Source organism: Erpetoichthys calabaricus, chromosome 12 (assembly GCF_900747795.2).
Source record: "Erpetoichthys calabaricus chromosome 12, fErpCal1.3, whole genome shotgun sequence".
In the NCBI taxonomy this organism is placed as follows: Eukaryota; Metazoa; Chordata; class Cladistia; order Polypteriformes; family Polypteridae; genus Erpetoichthys; species Erpetoichthys calabaricus.
Genome location: NC_041405.2, coordinates 31,839,957 through 31,860,829, shown reverse-complemented (window position 1 = coordinate 31,860,829; position 20,873 = coordinate 31,839,957). Strand labels below are relative to the sequence as shown.

At 39.6% G+C, this 20,873-nt stretch overlaps 2 protein-coding genes and 1 long non-coding RNA gene across 22 annotated transcripts in view; 1 reads left to right on the top strand and 2 right to left on the bottom strand.

Annotated features, from left to right (window-relative positions):
• Positions 1 to 20,873, bottom strand: part of LOC114662051 (myoglobin-like) — a 110,277-nt gene that overhangs the window by 38,153 nt on the left and 51,251 nt on the right. For 3 of the 19 annotated variants that reach the window (XM_051934874.1, XM_051934871.1, XM_051934875.1), the window contains exon 2: positions 10,283 to 10,502. The exons of 11 other annotated variants lie outside the window; for them this stretch is intronic. In XM_051934874.1, coding sequence (XP_051790834.1) covers positions 10,283 to 10,502 — 220 coding nt within the window. Of the gene's footprint in view, positions 1 to 8,761; positions 8,975 to 10,282; positions 10,503 to 11,705; positions 11,879 to 20,873 lie in introns of those variants that run through there. 5 more of the 19 variants (XM_028815359.2, XM_051934879.1, XM_051934880.1 and 2 more) reach the window with 5 other exon arrangements.
• The window catches only part of LOC127529846 (uncharacterized), a 62,305-nt gene that overhangs the window by 3,607 nt on the left and 37,825 nt on the right, over positions 1 to 20,873 (top strand). The window lies entirely within an intron of this gene.
• The window catches only part of LOC114663256 (myoglobin-like), a 105,243-nt gene that overhangs the window by 54,239 nt on the left and 30,131 nt on the right, over positions 1 to 20,873 (bottom strand). The window lies entirely within an intron of this gene.

The following is a 20,873-nucleotide window of genomic DNA, read 5'->3' as shown; positions in this document are numbered from 1 at the left end:
GTATTTATGTTATGTTGGAAAGCATATAGATAGGAATGTTATACAATGTGGCTAAAAGAAACACTTTAAAAATGTCTTGTAATAAGTACAGGAATGAACTATGAAATGAATAGGTACAGTCAATTAAAAAGAAAACAGGCCTTTCATCAGTATTAGTAAAATTAGGATAACGATAGAAGCGAACAGATTTATATTAAGAGAATTTATGATGTTGTGAGGTCTCTGAACTGTTCCCCCCCCCCCCTCCCCTCCCCCCAAAAAAACAGGAGAACACGAAGAAATGAGATAGCTGTGTCTGTGGAGGGCTGCTTGTCTGTCACAGAGACTACGGCACATCGTGCTGCAAAAACAACTCTGAACCGATCGACATCACGTTATAAGCGCCAATCGCTGTGGGTGATGTAAGGAACATTATAAATGTAGGGAAGAGAATAACTTGGCCACTGACCTTGCCCTGCCTGCTTGTTTGCTGTGTCTCTGTATAGTAGAGCAGTAGATCCCCACTGCGATAAATCACCGTGCTGCTTCCTGTTTCAAGTGGAATAAAGCTGGTTTTGCTAAAGTACTGAGACTCAGTCTCCTTTCAGGGGTGCAAGACAACTACTTACGCGTCTCAATGTATTTAAATGATACAGGAAAAAGGAACAGTTTCTGAGTAGATAAGAAAGAAGATACAGGATTTAGCATGAACTCATGGAAATAACGAAGGACTTTTGTTCAGCAGGTCACAAAAATAACTCAAAGTAAGGGAAATGTCAGCCTGCCCTTCAACTGGAAAAAAAGAAGAAGTCCAGTGCAGTTCATTACGATTATGCTCTGGTTTCTGCGGTTTGTATCGTTCTTCATTTTATTGTGATTTGACCTTTCCTGCTCTAGAACTTGGATATTCTTACAGATTGTGTCGTTGACTTTCTTTACTAGAATTATCTTTTTCTCTCATTCAAAGCTTTTTTTACATTTTTATTTTTTCATTCAATAAATACTCATTTATGGAAGATTTCTTGAAACCCTGCTCCTTACAAGACAGGGGGGTTAGCAGTGACCATTTACCTTCTGGGACATTTTGAGTGTGTTTTGGGACTTTACAGAAACTGTTTCAGAACTTTAAGTGTAAAGCACATTTGGTGCTGTTGTAGGCTGCAGCTGTGCTAGTTTATGGTGCACCTCCTCTGGCAAGGACTGCTGGGATTCTCACCTGCTTCCCTTGCTGTTTTGAAGGCCACACACCAGCTTGGCCAATTGTGAAATAAATCACAATAGTGAAAGATGTGAAGTTTGATGTTTCACAAGTTCTTCACAAAAAATGAACAGGAATTATTAGTTGAATAAGTTAATGTTTAGATTTGAAAATAATTTTAATGTCAAAAGTACCACTGTCTGTATAACATGCATTTCCACCTTTCATATTACACAGAAAACCCAGTTTTGTAAGAACAGGATTGATGCCAAAAACACATAAATTGAGAAAATAACAGCTTGATTAAAAGTAGAAGACAAATTAAAATCAAATGTGCAGCAGATCATTGCATAAGTAATATCTGTGCTGGGCTTATCTGTGTTTAGAAATTCTTATCATAACGTCAATTACAATCTGGAGCAGCATGGTGGCACAATGATTAGTGCTGCAGTGTGACAGCTTCAGGTTTTCTTTTAATTCTAAAACCGATTTAAATAGGAATTGGAGCTGATAGTACAAGGAGGACCTCCACTGCTGATGACAGGAGAATCCTCACGATGGTAAAGAAAAAGCTCCAAATGCTTATCCGACAGGATCAGAAACAGTCTTCAGGATGCAGATATGTTTGTCAGAGACGAATATTAGGAGAAGACTTCATGATCATAAATATGAGGCCACACTGCAAGATGCAAACCACCCGTTAGCTAGAATAAAGGATGGGACAGATTACAGTTTGTGGAAAAGGACTTAAAGTGCCAGCAGAACTCTGGAAAAAAGGTCTTTTGGGCAGATTAGATGGAAATGAATCTGTGATGGTGAGAGCAAAGTGTGGAGATGAAAAAGAACTTCTGAAGATTCCAAAGCAGACCACCTCATCTGTTAAACATGGTGCTTTGGGTGTTATGGCTTGGTCAAGTATGGCTGTCACAGTTCCTGGCACACTTCTCTTCATTGATGATGAAACTGCTGATAGCACAATGAATTCTGAGTTGTATGGAAACATTTGATCTGCTCAAGTTCTAGTAAATGCCTCAAGACTCACTGGACTGTGCTTCATTCCACAACAAGACAATGATCCAGACATACTGCTAAGGACATACACATAAGTTTTCTAAAGCTACAAAATGGAAAATTCTTAAATGTCAAAGCCTGTCATGTGATGTTCAGTCCAATTGAGCAGTCCTTCCAGAATGCTGAAGAGAATAATTTAGGGGACAACCCCTCCCACCCTCCGAAACAAGTCGGAGATGAAGATGGATGCATTAAGGCTTGGCAGAGCATCACCAAAGAAGATCCTCAGCACCTGGTGATGTCTGTGAATCGCACCTGGGGCCTCATGTATAACGCCATGCGTATATTTCACACTAAAACATGGCATATGGACAAAAACAGAAATATGCGTCAGGTCAGGTCAAGTCAGGGTGGGGAGCATGTACTGGTACAGTGTGGTGTCACACCCACCACACAACAAAACAGCTTGGGATCCTGGTTGGAAGAACCCCCCACCCAGGTATACACATGGTCTATTCCCACCCTCCAGAAATGATCCTCTATCTGCTGCAGCCATGTGTCATGTGGGTGTCCCCTTAACCTGGTCCAACCGCTTGGGTAGTCAACAATGAGGATCTTGCAAACTGGATGACCCTCTGGGAATTGTGCCACATGGCCATAGTGCTGTAATTGATGATCCCTCTCAATGCAGGTAATTTGCCTCATTTGGGATTCCAGGAGCAACCACTCAATCAACACAACATCATACCAGCAGTACCCAAGGATTCCCTGTGTAGACACAGTACCAAAAGAGTCCAGTCTTCATCTTAGGTCGCTTGATAGTGTCCATGTCTCACAACCATATAGCAAGACAGGAAGCACCAGGGACTCTAAAGACTTGGACCTTCGTCCTTCTACATAGATATCAGGAGGAACACACACCCCTTTCCAGCGATCTCATGACCCCCCCATGCCCTTCCAATCCGTCTACTGACTTCATAGGAAGAGTCACCAAAGACATAAATGTCACTGCTGAGGTAAATAAACCACTTGACACTTCTTCTGCAGACAGACACACTGCTGATGGCTGTGCCCAAGAAGTCATTAAAGGCCTGAATTTTGATATTTATCCAGGACACTCGCAAGTCCAGACAATCAGGCTTCTTGCTTAGTCTCTCGAGAGCAACAATCAGAGCCTCCATTGATTTAGTGAAGATCACACCATAGTCAGCAAAGTCAAGTCAGTGAATCTTTCTTCACCAACAGATACGGCACATGCCGCTGGCCTCAACGATATTGCCCAACACTTAGTCCAAGCAAGCATTGAACAGTCGTAGCAAGAAAACAAACCCTGATGAACCCTGGAATCAAAAGAAAAAATGCAGAGGTTCTGCCTCCATTCTGCACAGCACTCACAGTATTAGTGTACAGGCGGCCATGATATCATGCAACCCTGAGCGGATCCCGTGGAAGTCTCAGGATGTCACACAGGACAGCTCAATCAACTGAGTCCTATTTGTATGCTTCTGCACAAACAAATCCAGATGCATAAAAATATACTTACCCCAATTTCCACTAACTTCCCGTGCACTCGCCTACACTGAAAAAAAGGGTAATGCCAGGTTGTTACATTTACAAGAATCTATTTACTTTATATTACATGTATTGTTTATGTTCCACTTTTGAACATAACTCGATCATGTTTAATTTATTGAATCTTGTGGGATGTGCAATATACTAATTTCAGTCATTTAGGTAGAAGTCAAATTAGTTATATTTAGTCCTCACTAGAAATTAATATTCATCAAGCGGATTTATCATCAGCAGAGGTTGGATAACTTGGCGGTAAAGTTATGTGACTTTCAAAGAAGCAACAGGTTGTTCGTCTGAGTTATTGTCGCTGGTTAAGAGCTAAAGGTTAGTGAAATAAAAGTTAAAAAAATAAAAACACACACACACAACGAGAAATATTCAGATATTCATTTAAAAAATCACATAACGTTACTCTCTTTTGCGTTTTTTGCATTCTCTTTTAATGTTTTATTAAAACATCAGAATTAAAAGCTTTTTAAAAACAACTAAATATTACAATTGAGGTCAAAATTGAAATCTGTTTGTTTTTGTACACCATTCTATGCTTTCATTTGTATGGAATGATCATAAATTGTGGCGCAGCGGTAGCGCTGCTGCCTCGCAGTCCGGAGACCATGGTTCCCGTCCTCCCTGCGTGAAGTTAGTTTATTGACATGAGCCATGTTTATTTAACAATTTAACAAAGAACGAAAAAGTTTCATTCATTTTATATAAAAATATCATGTTTCAGAATATAATAATTTAGTGCATTAAGCATAATTAAATTATTTTTGATAAAAACAAATGTATTATGTGCAACCGACGTATTTTTAAAATTTTAATTTGACATGCCAGATTCAGTGTACAGCCCCACCCTGATTCCTCCTAGAACTTCACATATTTTAAAATAGAAATCAATATAAATAATTACCTTCCATTCAATGTTTTGTTAAAAGACACTGGCAAAGTCACGTGGAAAAAAGAAAAATTTACCCGAATGCGAAGCAGAGGGAAGGAAAATATACTATTTGTTTGCTAAAGTAGTGGTATAAGCAAGAAAAGGAAGTTACAGGGTGATATAGCGTGGCAGAGACACTCCAAAGTTCTGAATGGCGCGCAGTTCCCGAAATAAAAAAGAAGCAGTCACAAGTCAAAGTCGATGTGAAACGGCGTGTTGCAGCCGACCATCTGTTTATTCTGTTTTAGACAATATTACAAAAATGGACCGGTGCGATGGCTGCATACACAACTCTGCCTCAGCCATCTCGCTGTTTGCTGACGGACGCTGTTCGGAAGTCAGAAATTGCGATAGTGGATGCTGTAACAGATATGGCCAATGAAGTAAGGACTAAGAGCTTTACTATGTGATATTGACCATAATTTAAATGAATTGCTTAAAAAAATAAATGCTGCACCTGATTACCTGTTTTTACATTCTTCTAATTACATTCAAACGAACCTGTAACGCTGTCTGATTTGGCTGATCATTTGGTGGGGTCGGGGTCAGGGTCATCATATCACATCTCTTCAGATACTGGCAAGCCGCACACAATTTCTGTGGATTATTGAGCAGCACATAAATAAGGTGGAAATGTATTGTATTTACATAAGCAAATTCATTCTCCGAAGGCGCCTTTATACCATCAGCACCGAGCGACACAACTGCTCGATTCTCTTCCCTTTACATGGCTATTTGTGATGACTCGCTAGCTTTAAAAGAACTGCTTGCAGTTTGCCACACTAGTTGGAAAAAGCACCTGCGACTGTATGGAGCTGCCGTTTGTAGAGGTTCTCAAGCTAAATATGATGTAATGCCAGCTCATTAATCCCTCTCTGATGTAACTTGTTCGGCGTCGTTGAAATAGCAGTATGCGTGCAGATGACCGCTCCGAATACATTTGGAAAACTGGACGTCGCTGCGAATTGCGCTTTGATGTTTTGCACGTCGCCCACAGTGTAAGGAAATGTTACATATCTGGATGACAAGTTGATAATATCATACAACTAGCATGGCGCGACACGGTGATGTGTGTGAAATAGCCGATCGGTCAGCGAGTTCAAGTTGAAAAGCACCTGTAGCAAAAAAAAACAAAAAAAAAACCCGAGAGTGGACAGAACTTGCAGAGGAGCAGGTGGAGCACAATTCCTCAAAGACGGCCTTTGTAAAGATGGCGCCAGATCAGCATACAGAGCCAAGAGGATAGCTCTTAGAAATCAAAGTCGTCATTATCGTCTCTAAATGCGCACTCTCTTCTAATTCTTCCTTTTTCGATGTCTTCTAATACTAAAGTAGCTATAGTTGGAATATTGGCCATTCCATGTACCATTACAGTATATTGTTACAAAATGATTACAATCAAGTGAATTAACTTTGTAAACGATATGCAATTTCGGTGTATTTGTTAAATCCCCTGATGCGAATATGAAAAAGAAAAGCAGATCACAGAAACGTGCATAAGGAAGGTAGGGTGGTACCGTGAAAATGTCAGTGTCCAAGTTTAGTTTTTATACATCACAAAGTGTAACAAGAAATGGGCGTATGAAGCATTTTATACATGAGGACCATGGTGGGGTCTATGAATTGCAGTCCTGAAGCAGGCATTGCATCAGAGGAAAAAGCAGCAAAATACTAAATATGACTGTTTTAATAGACCTGCCATTGCTGAGGCCCAAACATTATGGTGTCCTATGTTGAAAAAGTCTGGTCATTTCTATATGGTGACTAAAACGTCTGCAATGTGCATTCTAATCACACCTGAATTGTTTGATTTGTAATTTTAAAATGTGGATCAGAAGTATAAATCAATTACAAAAGACATTATAAATAGAAAGTCACAACTAATAAAACATTTTTCAATGTGTACCTCACAGGCCTGTCAGTTCATATAAATGACTTGCAGTCACAACCTGTACAGAAACTTGAGAATGAGAATTCACTATAAATCACAGCTTCACCACAAACTTGGGTAGATCGAGATCCTCCAAAACCATCAAGATCACTTGATTTACTGGTTTTAAATGTCCATGTAATCTGAAAAAGTACTTTGAACAAGTTGCAAATATTGCACTTTAGACATATGAATAGGAAGTCGAGAAGGTTGGCGTCACTGCTCCAAACGACTTCAGCATCAACATGCAGTCCATTTCTGCTGAGTCACCGATGCAGACAATGAAGCCCCTACAGAAGAAAAGATGCATGAAAAACCCAAAGGACCCCTTTCCCTCCCCTCTTTTGGTGCATTCCACTCAAACTCAGAACTCATGCTTGCTGAGCACCAACTTTACACAACTGGAAATACCTGAATTTGTCCAAAGAAATCTGAATTAGATGAAACATCAAAAACCACTGGTGACCTGCTTAACACCTCAGACTCAATGTGTACATTCAGTTGAAGTACAAAAGTACACACAATTTTAAGCACACATTAATGTTCATTTTAAGTGGATGCATCAGAGTAAAAGATTGGGTTATATAAACAAAAGTGAACTGTATTTGAGTGGTAAGAGATGGAGGTGCAGTTCAATTACATTTTCACAGACTAATCTGGCCATCCCGTCACTATGAGGAGTTTGGCAGAGGAACACTCACTGCAATACATAAAAACCCAAAGTGGAGGAGGTGAGTGATCATAAACATTAAGACCTGTCAAATCTAAAGGCAGCCTGCCCTGCAAACCCCAGCCGCCATTTTCCTTCTCATTAGGCACCAAACATTACAGATCAAGTAGGGTTTGATCAGACGCTTGTGAAGGGTGACCACCAAAACCCTTTATTTTTTTTAGGGAGGAGGACAGTTGGTTTAGTTGCAGAACTATGCTGAAGCTCCCAACCAAACCAAAAAAGGTGCTCAAAGACCTCACATTAGGGTGGCACTTAAAAAGGTCAATGTTTCAGTTGCAAAGTACTTGCTGTTGGTTTCCATAAAACTATGGATTTAAAAAAATAAATTTGAACTAGGAACAGTTTGCCAGCTTTCAGTGTTTCAACATCAGAGGTTTGAGATGCTAGCTGCAGGTAAAGTAGGATTTTTTTAAAAATCCTTCAATGGTGCCTGCCATTTTGTTTAACAGTTGCTGTAAATTTACTTATTGAATGGGACTAGTTGCGTTTTTAAACTTTAAATGACTAGCATTCACAGGAGTCATGTTTTTCCTTCCTCTTTAATCTTCCTGCCCAATTAAAATCAGGGAAAACATTTTCTGCTTGGCAATTTGCTTGCCTTTGAAATTTTACTTTTCAATAATCACATGGTGGCAAGTTTGTCTGCTCCTTTGACTTGTAGCCAAAAGGACAGTGTGGCTGGTTGGGGAGCCAATTGCTCAAAAGCCACCATCCAATTGCATTAGCCTGAAGCAATGGATCAAAAGCTCGAGGCTACCAGTGGACTCGCTTTAGGTTAGTCCTGATGAATAGAATTTACAGCTGCTTGATAACTGCAAAGGTATACTTAGCCAAAAGAGACAAGATTTCACTTACTCGGGATTACAACTCTGCAATAATGGATGAGCAGAAACACTGTACAGACAGTTGAAAAGGCAATGGATGTTCTTACTGGGCAGTAGCAACTGATGGTTGCTGTAAGGGAAATGTTACTGTTCATAAACCAAAATTGTGCACAATGTTAGTTATCTGGAAAAGTAACATTACGTACTAGTGAGCACCATTAAACCGGAGGAACAAACCTCACAAGTACCGACCCCCCCCCCCGAACACAGCATTTACTATTGTCAAATTATGCAATTTGACCAATTGCCCATTATGTCACATGTATAGTCAATACATCCGGGGCGACAAATCCCACCGTTTAAAATGCCGATTAAGTGCCACCATACCACAGAGATCATGGATCCCAGTCCATCACACAATGGTTCCAAGTCAAATTGTTTAATGCATTGTAGTCATAACCAGGATCTCTGTCCAGGCAGGTTGCACCATACAGGGTAAAGCAGAAACTGATATTTTCTAAACATCCTGGAGAAACATACAGGGCCTAAAAGGATAAAATACAAAGGACCAAGCAGCTAGTCAAATAGTTTTATTCAAACCAGAGCTCAAAAAGCAGATTGATGAAGTTTACATAAACCACAATTGAAACTATTTAAATCCAAGCTCCTCATAGTAAGCTCCCAAGTCAATCTGAAACTTCTTCAGCACATTCTTCAGGGCAGTTTGAGCATCAGGACCAAAGCCATCAAGCTTCTCTGCTGCCACTGTGACAATGACTTCACTGATGATCTGTAAAGGGAAAACTCAATTATTGCCAGCCCTTTTCAATAGTTTGAGCTAATGAAGTTAAGACCTGCCAGCTTATGGATGCAGGTAACAAGCAGCTACATGTCATGCCAGTCTTAAATACCTTGAAGGACCAAAAAATAAAAGCCACCGGCACTATCCAGTATCAGTCTGAACAGGGGTTCCTTCCTGAATGGAGTAACTGCTTAGTCCAAAACTAAAGCGTTACTCCATTCTGACTTCGTAGGCTTTAATGCCTAAATGTAAATGAATACATTGTTGTCTCATGATAGTTTGAGTGTACAAATTTGTGGAAAATACAGCTCACTTTGCAAAGATCTAGAGATTTAAACCCTTACCTAAGTTTAACATTCGTTATTTGTAAGAACTCTCTCTTTTGCAGTGACTAAAGTGTAGATACCTGGACTCTAAGTTGGTATACACCATCTAAATGAAACCTCACAGCTACAGAAATTTAAAAGCAAAAAATGGAGCTATGCCAGATAAACCGATTAATCACTACCTTGTATACAACATGGATGTCATTTAAATCAAGGCTATACACTTTTCTGCATGTTAGGGTAATATATAGCACCTTTCCCCATGCTCAAGGCACTTACAGAATACAAGAACAGCAGCATACACAGTATATAGCATTGTACTAGCCTGATAAAAGATTAAGACCGTGAATTCTCAAAAACACAATTGGTCTTGCACACAGGTTACATGAGCATCTTGACAGAAACAGAAGGGTAATAAAGTAGAGCTAAAAGCCTTCCTGAACACACGGTTTTAAAAAAAAAAAAAAAAAAAAAAAAAAATTTATGGAGTCAGCTGACCCGATTAATTTCGGTAGGTCATTCCAGAGTCTGGGCACTATACAGCTGAAGGCCCCGTCACCCATGGAGTGTAGAGAACAACAAGATTGCTAGAATCAGAGGACCTTAGTGGGCAGACAGGCACATGGTGATGGAGAAGGTCACGGATGTACTTTGGCACAAGGTTATTCAAGGCTTTGTAGGATTTTATATTCGATTCTGCAAGACACAGGGAGCCAGTGAAGACTGAGCAGGATGGGTGTGAAGATTAAAGATCACTCATCTCTCGACTCTCAGGGGACACGAATAGAGTTTAAAATGCCACCTTAGAGATAGCTACATTGCCATAGGATATTGGAAGCCTTTTCCATAACCTCCAATTCAAAGCATTTACCTTTCTGAAATGAAGTTAGACCACCACATTACACCCCAGTCAGAAACCTAGCATTCTCATATCAGATCAAGCCTTTAAATCCAGTAGGGAGAGAAGTACCTGAAAGTTAACCAGAGGGATCTTGTGCTGCTTGGCATGACTTTCTGCTAGAGCCTTGATGATTTCCATGAATTTCCCATTCGATTTCAGGATTTCTGTCAGCTTGCAAACCACAATTTCCCCATGGGCCTGGACACCAGGATTGTTCTGCAGCTGCTCTTTGGAAAGGTCAACAAATTTGGGGAACAGCTTCTGAACATCTGGATTGGTCTCAAACAAACTGAAGATACAGGAAGGGGAGATGTTAATGCCATTAACTGCCAACTCAGATAAAAGTTCATTGCCCCTGCCATATCAGACTTCTTACACTCCAAGATAGCCAAAAAAAAAGTTTTAAAAACTTCACACAAACCTTTACGATTTTGAGGATAAGAGCAATTTCATTCTGGGGAAGGGTTCTTTAGACTTTGATTAAGACGCACAAGAAGAAAACCCTCCACACGCCAAGCTATTAAATCAGGAAGTTAGATTTCCTCCTTGAACCTTCCTGCAGATTCTTCCTAAACCAGCAATGGTTTCACTATGGCATCAATTTCAAGCACTAAGCAACTACAGATTAAGGCCATGTTTTGTCTAATCCAGCATCGTCGTTCTCCCCCCCCCCCCCCGCTTGGTCCTGTGGCTGCAGGTTTTTGTTCCATGTTTTGGGAACAATATAGCAATTAGAAAGCTAAAAATGTTTAAACAAAAAAGTTATGGAATTTAAAATATCTTGATCAATCTACTTTTCTAGATGTTCCAATTGTGTAATCCATTTTTACTAATTAGTGGGTCTGATGCTAAAGTACTTGCAGCCTTTTATTCAGTGTGCTTATTAAGCTACAAACAAAGGGGGGGGGGGGGGGAAAAAAAACTGCACAGAGGGGAAAAATGAAAACAAAACAAAGCCAAGCATTTAAATCTACAGCAAAAGCAGAAATTTCAAAATTTGTTAAAGTTATGCCACAGTGCTTTTCTGAACATAGCCGTTTTTTTTTTCTTCTTCTAATTAAAAGATCAGTGCTACCCAGTGTTGTCACCCATTAGAAATCTGGTTGAAGCAAAAACCTGCAGTCAGGTGGGGATCCCAGGGCCAAGGTCGGGAAACAGGTCTAATCTAAACTTTAAGCCATGAGTTACATTACAGTAACACTTACCCAACAGGAAGCTACACAATTGAGCCTGCACACTAGTCAAGAAAATGAGGGACTTAAAGCAGTAGAAATAAAAACTACAAACATTTGTAATGAAATCAAAAGCAAGCTACACTTTACCATTAGATTACCTAGTTTCAGGAAAAAAAAAAAACAATTTCTGCCATGTTAAAAATAGAACAATGAACACCAAAAACAATTCAGCCAAAGTTTAAACTTTGGCTTTTATATTAAAAAAAAAAGTCAAACAATACACATAGTTAAATAAAAATAAAAAAAAAAAGGCTTACCGTTGTAGAATATTCTCCCCATAGCATCTAGGATCAGCCTCCACGGGAGCCCAGAAAGACAGCACAGTCTTACAATCAGCCTCACAAGCACTCATCTTGAGGATACTAAGCTCTGCTCAAACTACCAGACCAGACGGCGAGAAGCGGACTGCTGTTACCTGACTGGCTTCGCCCTCTTTATGAACAGACGGAGACTCCGCCCCCTGAGCACGTGAGTCCTGCCAGCTGGCGAAGCCGCTAATTGAAGCGCAGAGACTCGCACGAGCTCGTCTATTTAAAAGGAGGTCTCATTAATCGTATTATTTCTTTTCTATTACTTTGAAAAAAATAAATTAATTAAAATTAAAATAAATAAGACTTACAGAGCATTCTTAATAGTTACAACAAGTATTTAATGCTTCATGTAATGTTCGTATTTGACATGGACCTGATACCGCAAACACTGCATAGGGAATCTCATTAGCTGCTTATTTTAATTCCGTCCCATCTCCTAACTACAGATGACGGCTTTCAATTGAAGTCCCCTCATCTTTGCCCTTTACTTTCCTCTGTCAGCACTCTAGACTGTTAATTTTATCAAACTGATCTTGCTTTGATTTATATTTTACTTGTGCTTCATTTTTAGATAATTGCAGATTCTCAAAAATATTATCCTGAAGACAAGAACACTCCAAAGTCTGCTTTGCAGAAAAGCATTTTTAAAATCCTCCTTGATTTGCTGCTTTCACTTGACTGTAAGGTTTAGGATTTGGTGCTTTTGAAATGTTCATATCAGTAGTTTCAGAGTTTTGTTTGAAACAGTTTCACAATCAATGAGTTATTTTACCTCCAATTGTTTAATTAGCTGATCTTTTTCTCTTCTTCATCCTCTTATTCAATTTCCAGAAAAGCATTGTAGTGTGAGATTTACATTTATTTAAAATATGTGTTTTTACCACAGCTTTAAGTTCTTATATTTTGTTTCTGTGACGTTTGTTCCTTTACTTATCCTGATATTGACAACGACAAGTGGAAGAGAAACAGACCTGCTAGCATCATCACTAGTAGATAACAGCTTAAATGGTCAAAACACCAGAAAAAGTGGAATTGAAAACTCTTTGATGTTGATGAAAAAATTTCAACACTATGATAAAAACAGTAAATAATCACTATTTCTAGTCCAAGCAATCTAAAACTTGAACTTGAGGTGATGTTGTGTCAATTTAAACAATTCACAGCCAGTTGACTTTCCTCAGTGGTTGGGGACTCTCAGTTTACTTAGCATTTAAATCTGTATCAATGGCATACTAGAACATGCAGATCTACATTCATGAAATAAAAGGGAATTGAAGAGCTGAATTCCACTATTTTAATAATAAAGATGAATATGACTTTTAAAACACGTAGGCATCAATGTTATTAAGGTGATTTAAAGTCAATTAATTCCAAACTTAGAATCACCAGTCTACTTAACCTGCATCTTTGGACTGTGGGAGGAAACTGGAGCACCAGGAAGAAACCCATGCAGAAACCAGGAGAACATGCAAACTCCACACATGGAGGACCCTCGACACGGACTCTGCCCTCCTTAATGCCAGGCAGCAGTGTTACCACTGAGCCACCGAGCTGCCCTCAGTATCTATGTGTGTCTTGCTATTCTCTCTTGTTTCTGTTATTTTCTGTGAGGGTCTCCAAGAGGAGTAGTCACATGACCATGAATTTTAAATGATCACCTGCAGGCTTATAAAGACAATTTAGGAATTGAAGTGCAGTGCAGATCTGATATGATATCCAATGAAATCTGTATTGCTGCTTGTTAATGAGAATTCTTCCTTAGTATGAATGAACTCAAAAATTGCCAAAGAAAACAAAATCTTCTCCTAGACTGGATAATATCATAACATTTACTTTCAAAATGTAATGATAATTCCTTTAATATTAAATCAGTTTAAAATGATTTGAATAATGATCAGTTCGAAACAAAACACAACTCAATATGTGTAGACATGAGTAAAGTATTAGTGAAACTAGTATGGAATACTGGACGTAAAGGTATACTGGATGTTTAATGAAAGGCATTGAATAAAGAACAAGTAAGTTTAGAATTATGTTTGGAAAAGATGAAATTTAGAAAATGATTAAAAATTAAAATTAAATGAGGGGCACATTGTGTGTCAAAATATCACTAAAGTAAGGCACTTATATCAACTGAAACCACCAGTCAAAGATATAATAAACTGAAGAGTCAGTCATGGAGTGACAAAATGATCATTAATAGGCTTTGATTAGGTCATTGAGGACTAAATCAGTATTTATGTTATGTTGGAGAACATATAGATACAAATATAAAATGTCAGATAAAGTAAACTCTTTGAAATGCCTTGTAATAAGTACAGAAATTAACTATGAAACAAACACAAATCAACAAGAGGACAGCGTTCCATTAATATTAATAAAATTAGGAAAGAGGTACCGGAGAACAAATTTCTATTAAGAGCATTAATGATGCATTTAAATGATACAGGCAAAAGGAACAGTTTCTAAGTAGAAAAGAAGATAAAGGATTTAGTATGGACTCATTGAAAAAAATAAGGACTTTTGTTCAGCAGGTGACAAAAATACATCAAAGAAAGTGATATGTCAGCCTGCCCTTCAACTGGAAAAGATGAAGAAGTCCAGTGCGGTTCATTACGAATATGTGTTAGTGTTGGCGGTTTTATAAATATTGTTCTCTTTTTGATTGTGATTTGACATTTTCTGCTCTGGAACTTGGATATTCTTTGACTTTGTCTTTGACTTTCTTTACTACAATTGTCTTTTTTCTCCTTTGAATCTTTTATTGTGTTTTTCTTTTTCAATTCTCATTTGTGGAGATTTCTTGAAATCCTGCTCCCTGCAAGACAGGGGTTAAGTTAACAGCGACCCTTTTCCTTCTGTGACATTTTGAGTGTGTTTTGGGACTTTACAGAAACTGTTTTAGAACTTTAAGAGTAAAGGACATTTTGTACTGTTGTAGGCTGCAGCTCGTCACTCAAGTAGAACCTAGGCTGGTTTATGGTGTATCTCCTCTGGCAAGGCTGGTGGGAATCTGGCCTGCCTCCCTTGGCGTTTTGAAGGCCTCTGTGAAATCAATCACAATAGTGAAAAATGTGAACTGTAATGTTTCGCAAGTCATTCACAGAAAATGGACAGGAATTATTACTTAAGTAAGTCAATGTTTATGTTTAAGAAGAATTTTAATGTCAAAAGTGCCACTGTCTGTATAACATGCACCTTTTATATTACACAGAAAACCAAGTTTTGTAAGTTGAGGATAGATGGCAAAACACAGAAATTGAGAAATAGCAGCATGATTAATCAAAGCTGGAGTCTGATTAAAAGTAGAAGACAAATTAAAATCAAATGTACTACAGATCATTGGATAAGTACTATGGGCTTACCTGTGTTTAGAAATTCTTATCATAATTTCAATTACAATCTGGAGCAGCAGGGTGGCACAATGATTAGTTATAGTGTGTGACAGGTCCAGGTTTTTAAAGCAACAAAAAGGAAAATTCTTGAATGGCCAAGCCATTCACCTGATTTAAATCCAATTGAGAAAACCTTACATATGCTGAAGAGAACACTTAAGGGGACAAGCCCCAGAAACAAGCAGGAGCTGAAGATGGCTGCATTAGTGGCTTGGCAGAGCATCACCAGAGAAGTCCTTCAGCACCAGGGGCCTCATGTATAAATAGTGTGTATGCACAAAAGTGTTGCATACAGCCATTTCCACGTTCACTTCGAGATGTATAAAATCTAAACTTGGCATAAAGCCACACACATTCTCACTCCCGTCTTACCCTTTATGTATGCAAGTTTGCACTCAGTTTTGCAAGCTGGCGACACCCAGCTTCCAAGCAGTGCTACTGTTCCTGTGTGGTTTCCCATTCATTTTTAGATTCACATCCCTTATGCGGCTTTATCAAATACACTGAAATTAACCGCATATTGTTTATAAATTTAAGGCATCTGATTGTAATCAACCTGTAGCCATATAATAGTTCATGGAATGGCCAAACTATTGCAAATACCATAGCTATTTTAGCATTGTTACTGTCAGTGCACCACTCGGAGTATTTTAACCCAACATATCCGAGTGTGGAATCACAGATGTACACCAGCTGATCAGAAAGCTCAATGGCAGGTTGTGTCAAGAGCACAGAGGATTATTGGGAAACAGCATCTACCCTGGAGAACATTTATAGCACACACTGCCTCAGCCATGCGCACAGTCTATTTGAATTTTTCCCATTTGGCAAATGCTTCAGAGCCTTTCCTGTAGGGACCTAGCTGTTCAGAAACAATTTAATCCCAAGAGCTATAAATGCACTCAATCAGTCCATCAAGTGCTCCTGGTAGAACAGTTTGTACTTATAAGTACAATTACCTCACTGTAAACCTGCACTACAGTTGTAATCTTACACAACCTGAGCCACTTTATGAACCATTTACACTTTCTGTGCTACAGTATATATGTACATGTATATTGTACTTATGCTTTCATATTGTATAATTTTAATTATTTTATTGTATTATTCTGTGGTGGGTTGGCACCCTGCCCGGGATTGGTTCCTGCCTTGTGCCCTGTGTTGGCTGGGATTGACTCCAGCAGACCCCTGTGACCCTGTGTTCAGATTCAGCGGGTTGGAAAATGGATGGATGGATGGATGGATGTATTATTATTATTGTTATTAAATAGGAAAATAAATTTATGGTGGATTTGCATACTGAATCTCACTGTATCATACTATAACAATAAAAGAATCAATTTCAATTCAATAAAAGAGAGCTCTTATTTAGAGATAATGACGACTGGCTTCTAAGCTGATTTAGATTTCCAAGAGCTATCTTCTTGATATCATTTGTAAGATAAATTGCATTAATGTATATTACATTATACAGATAATTTTCAACATCATTTAAATAATGTATTCTGTTAGTAATCAAACATGTGGGCACTGTGGCACAGCAGTATTGATGATTTAGTGCCCGGTCCAGGAATTGGTCCTGCCTCACGATGTATGTCTGCTCCCAGAATTTCACATTTTTTAATATGCAAATCAATATAAATATCACCTTCCATTGGGTGTTTTGTTAAAAAAACAATGGCAAAATCATGTTTAAAAAAGAGTGCAAAACGTAGGAAAGGAAAATGTATTATTTGTTGGCTTGAGCAGTGGTATAAGCAATAAAATAAGTTACTGAGTGAAACAGCATGGCAGAGACACTCGAAAGTTCAAGTTCAGAAAGTTGCACCATTCCTGAAACAAAAAAGAAGTGGTCAAATACCACAGTCGAAGTGAAAAAGGGAGTTGCAGCCTGCCATGTGTTTATTCTGTTTCAGACGATATTACTGTGTTTGCCCCCATGCAATGGTCAGGTGATGGTGCTGCTGTATATGTCTTCGCGTGCCGGCTGCACACACACCTCTGCCTCGGAAATCACTGGGCGACCAACTGGCTGTGCACTGACGAACGCTATTCTGGAGTCATAAAATGCAATAGTGGATGCTGTAACAGATGTGACCAATGAACTAAGGAATATAAGGGCTATAATATGTGACATTGACCACAATTTAAACGAATTGGTTAAAAAATGAACGCTGCATTCGATTACCTGTTTTTACATTCTGCTAATTACATTCAAATGAACCTGTGCTGCTGTATGATTTGGCTGATCATTTGGTGGGTCATGGTCAGGTTCATTATACCACATCCCTTCAGGTACGGGCAAGTCACACACTTTCTGTGGATTATAGAGCAGCACCTTAATAGAGTGGAAATGCATTTTATTTACATAAGGAAATGTGTTTATATAAGCAAATATTTACATCAGCATCATTCTCTGAAGGCGCCTTTATAATGGAGCATTGGCTTCAAGCGACACAACGCTCATTGCTTTTTGAGACGACTCACTGACTAAAAATAATTGCTTGCCATTTGCCACAGTAGTTGGAAAAAGCATCTGCAACTGTACAGAGCTGCCATTTCTAGAGGTTCTCCAGCTATACTGTAGATGATGTAATGCCAGCTCATTCATTCCTCACTGATGTAACTTGTCCAGAGTCATAATAGCAATATGCGTGCAGATGACCGGTCCGATTACATTTGGAAAACTGGACGTTACTACGAATTTCATTTTGATGTTATACAGTTCAACAACAGTTTAAGGAAATCCTTCATATCTGGATGATAATCGGATACCACCATTCCATACAGCTGGCATGGCACGACTCGGTGATGTTGGTCAAATTCCCGATCTGTCTGCGAGTTCAAGTTGAAAAGCTCCTGTGGCTAAAAACCAGAAAGTGGACAGAACTTGCAGAGGACCAGGTAGAGCAGAATTCCTCAAAGTCTGCCTCTGTAAAGCCGGTGCCAGTTCAGCACAAAGCACCAAGAAGATAGCTCTTGGAAATCGAAATCAATTTAGAAGCCAGTCATCATCATCATCATGTCTAATTTCGCACTCTCTTCTAATTCTTCCTTTTTCGATGTCTTCAACGCTAAAGCAGCTATGTTAGTTGTAATAGTTTGGCCATTCCATGCACCATTATATTGTTACAGAATCAACTGAATTAAATTTGTGAAAGATATGCATTTAATTTCAGTGTATTTGATTAATCTAGCCTCACTGATTCGAAAATGGAATAGAAAAGCAGACCACAGAAACAGTAACACTGCTTTGATGCTGGGTGCCGCCAGTTTTCAAAACTGACCAGAAACGTGAAAATGTCTGTGGCTTTACTTCAAGTTTAGTTTTTATACATTGCAAAGTGTACCAAGAAACGGGCGTATGCAGCATTTTATACAGGAGGCCCATGGTGATGTCTATGAATCGCAGTCTTGAAGCAGGCATTGCATGTGAGGAAAATGCAACAAAATCCTAAATATGATGGCTTTAACAGACCTGCCATTGCTGAGGCCCTAACATTATGGTGCCCTATATTGAAAAAGTGCTGTCACTTCTATATGGTGTGACTAAAATAATCTGCAAATCTCCTTAAATGAAAGTCTGCAATGTGCACTCTAATCACCCCTGAATTGTTTGATTTGTAATTTTAAAATGTGGAGCAAAAGTGTAAATCAGAGAAACATTATGAAAGACACCATAAATAATACAAAAAAAATTTTTCAATGTGTATCTTGTAAGCCTGTCATATTCATATAAATGATTTGCAGTAGCAACCTGTACATAAACTTGAGAGTGAGAATTCACTATAAAAGTATAGCTGCACCACAAGCTCGGATAGAAAGAGATCCTCCAAAACCGTCAGGATTACATGCACTGTACATCAATGTGACACGCTCAGTGTGCGATCAGGCTTGTTTGTTTTTGATTTCTGATGACGTAGTAAAGGCTCTCAGATTATCTGTTCTTCACACTTAAACATTCTTAAAGAGAATAACTCCGTGAAGCAGTGCTGCATGACATGTCTTCTTCCTAGCATTAGTCCCACAGGATAGCAGGGTCCGCCTGTCTGCAATGTCTCCTGCATTTGGTGTGATCCAGGATGGCCTCCAGGGCAACACCAGAGATTTTCATGTCCTCCTTGATCCGGTCCTTCCAACATTTTTCGGTCTGCCTCGTGGGTGTATCCTTGGGGGCTCAGGCACAGTGCCGTTCTGGTCACTGAGTTCTCATCACTGCGGATGACATGCCCATACCATCGTAGCCTTGACTCATGCAACTTTTCCACGATTGGTGAAATTCCCATCCTTTTCCAGACATCAGTGTTCATAACATGGTCCCATCTTATCAATCCAAGGCACCACCACAGCATCCATGTTTCTATCATACTAAGGGCCCATTCATGCTTTGCCGTAATTACTGGGCACACCACTGTTTTTTTTATATCTAGGACTTAAGACGGTCTAGTATGCGGTGGTCTCAGAGGACTCCGGTGACCTGTCACCATTTCAACCATGCAGCATTGATCCTTGCACGGATGTCAGGGAGCAGATTGCTGTCACTGCTGATGACTGAGCTAAGATAGTTGAAGTCACTGACCTTCTTCAGGTCGTTGCCGCCAATACCTATGGTAACGTTAGTCTGCAGCCCACACTCCATGTACTGTCTTCTTGATGTTATGCCGCATACCATTGGCATCCAAGCGAGTCTTCCACTGCTGTGTTAGCCGCTGCAGATCTTCATGGTTTTCATCCATAAGGATTATGTTGTCAGTGTAGAGGAGCGACCATAGGTGGGGTGTTTGGAGATCAGAGGTTACCACATCCATGCATAAGACAAACAGGAGGGTCGAGAGGGCAGATCCTTGGTGGACTCCAGTGCGGATTGTGAAAGGTGGTGAGACACCCACTGGACACCAGACAACACTGCTAACATTGCTGAATAGTAGTTTGACCCAGTCAACATAGGCTTCAGGGACGTTATGCGATAGTAGGGCATACTAGATAAGGTCATGAGGTACCCTATCGAATGCCTTCTCCAAGTCAAGGAACACCCTGTGGATCATCTTGTTCTCCCAGTGCCTTAACTGCAGGAAGCGTAGATAGCATTTGTTGTGCCACACCCTTTCACAAATTGGCATTGGTTTGGCATAATGGTAATGATCGCGCATAGCCAGGCATCGATGACTCACTCAAAGATTTTCATGACATGGCATATGAGGCAGATTGGTTGGAAATTTGAGCACTCAGCCATATCACCCTTGCCTTTCCAGATGAGCACCATCGTGCTGGTCATCTAAGCTGCTGGGGTTTCTCCATCTTGGATGATACGGTTGAAGAGGGTGGGGAGGATCAGAATGCCCCTGCAGCAAAGGAGCTTCCACACTTCTGTGGGGATGTTGTCAGGGCTGGTTGATTTCCCTTTTTATTTTTTTTGATGGCAGCTTCAACTTCCACATTAGTGATTGGTGGCACAGGTCCAGGTCAGTGCTTTGGATTGGTGGGCGGGGAAATTCCTCATTACAAATCCGTAAGAAATAGTCGCTCCAGCATTGCAGGATGGCGGGTGGATCTCGAAGGACCCGATGGTGGTCATCCTTAATGTGCACGACTTGGCCGATATCTTGCGCCGAGTGTTTGCACCTGCTGGCCAGGCAATAGATCTTGTTGGCTCCTTCTAATGTGTTCAATTCATCATAGAGGTGGTCATAGTGCATGGCCCGTGGCACTACCACTGCTC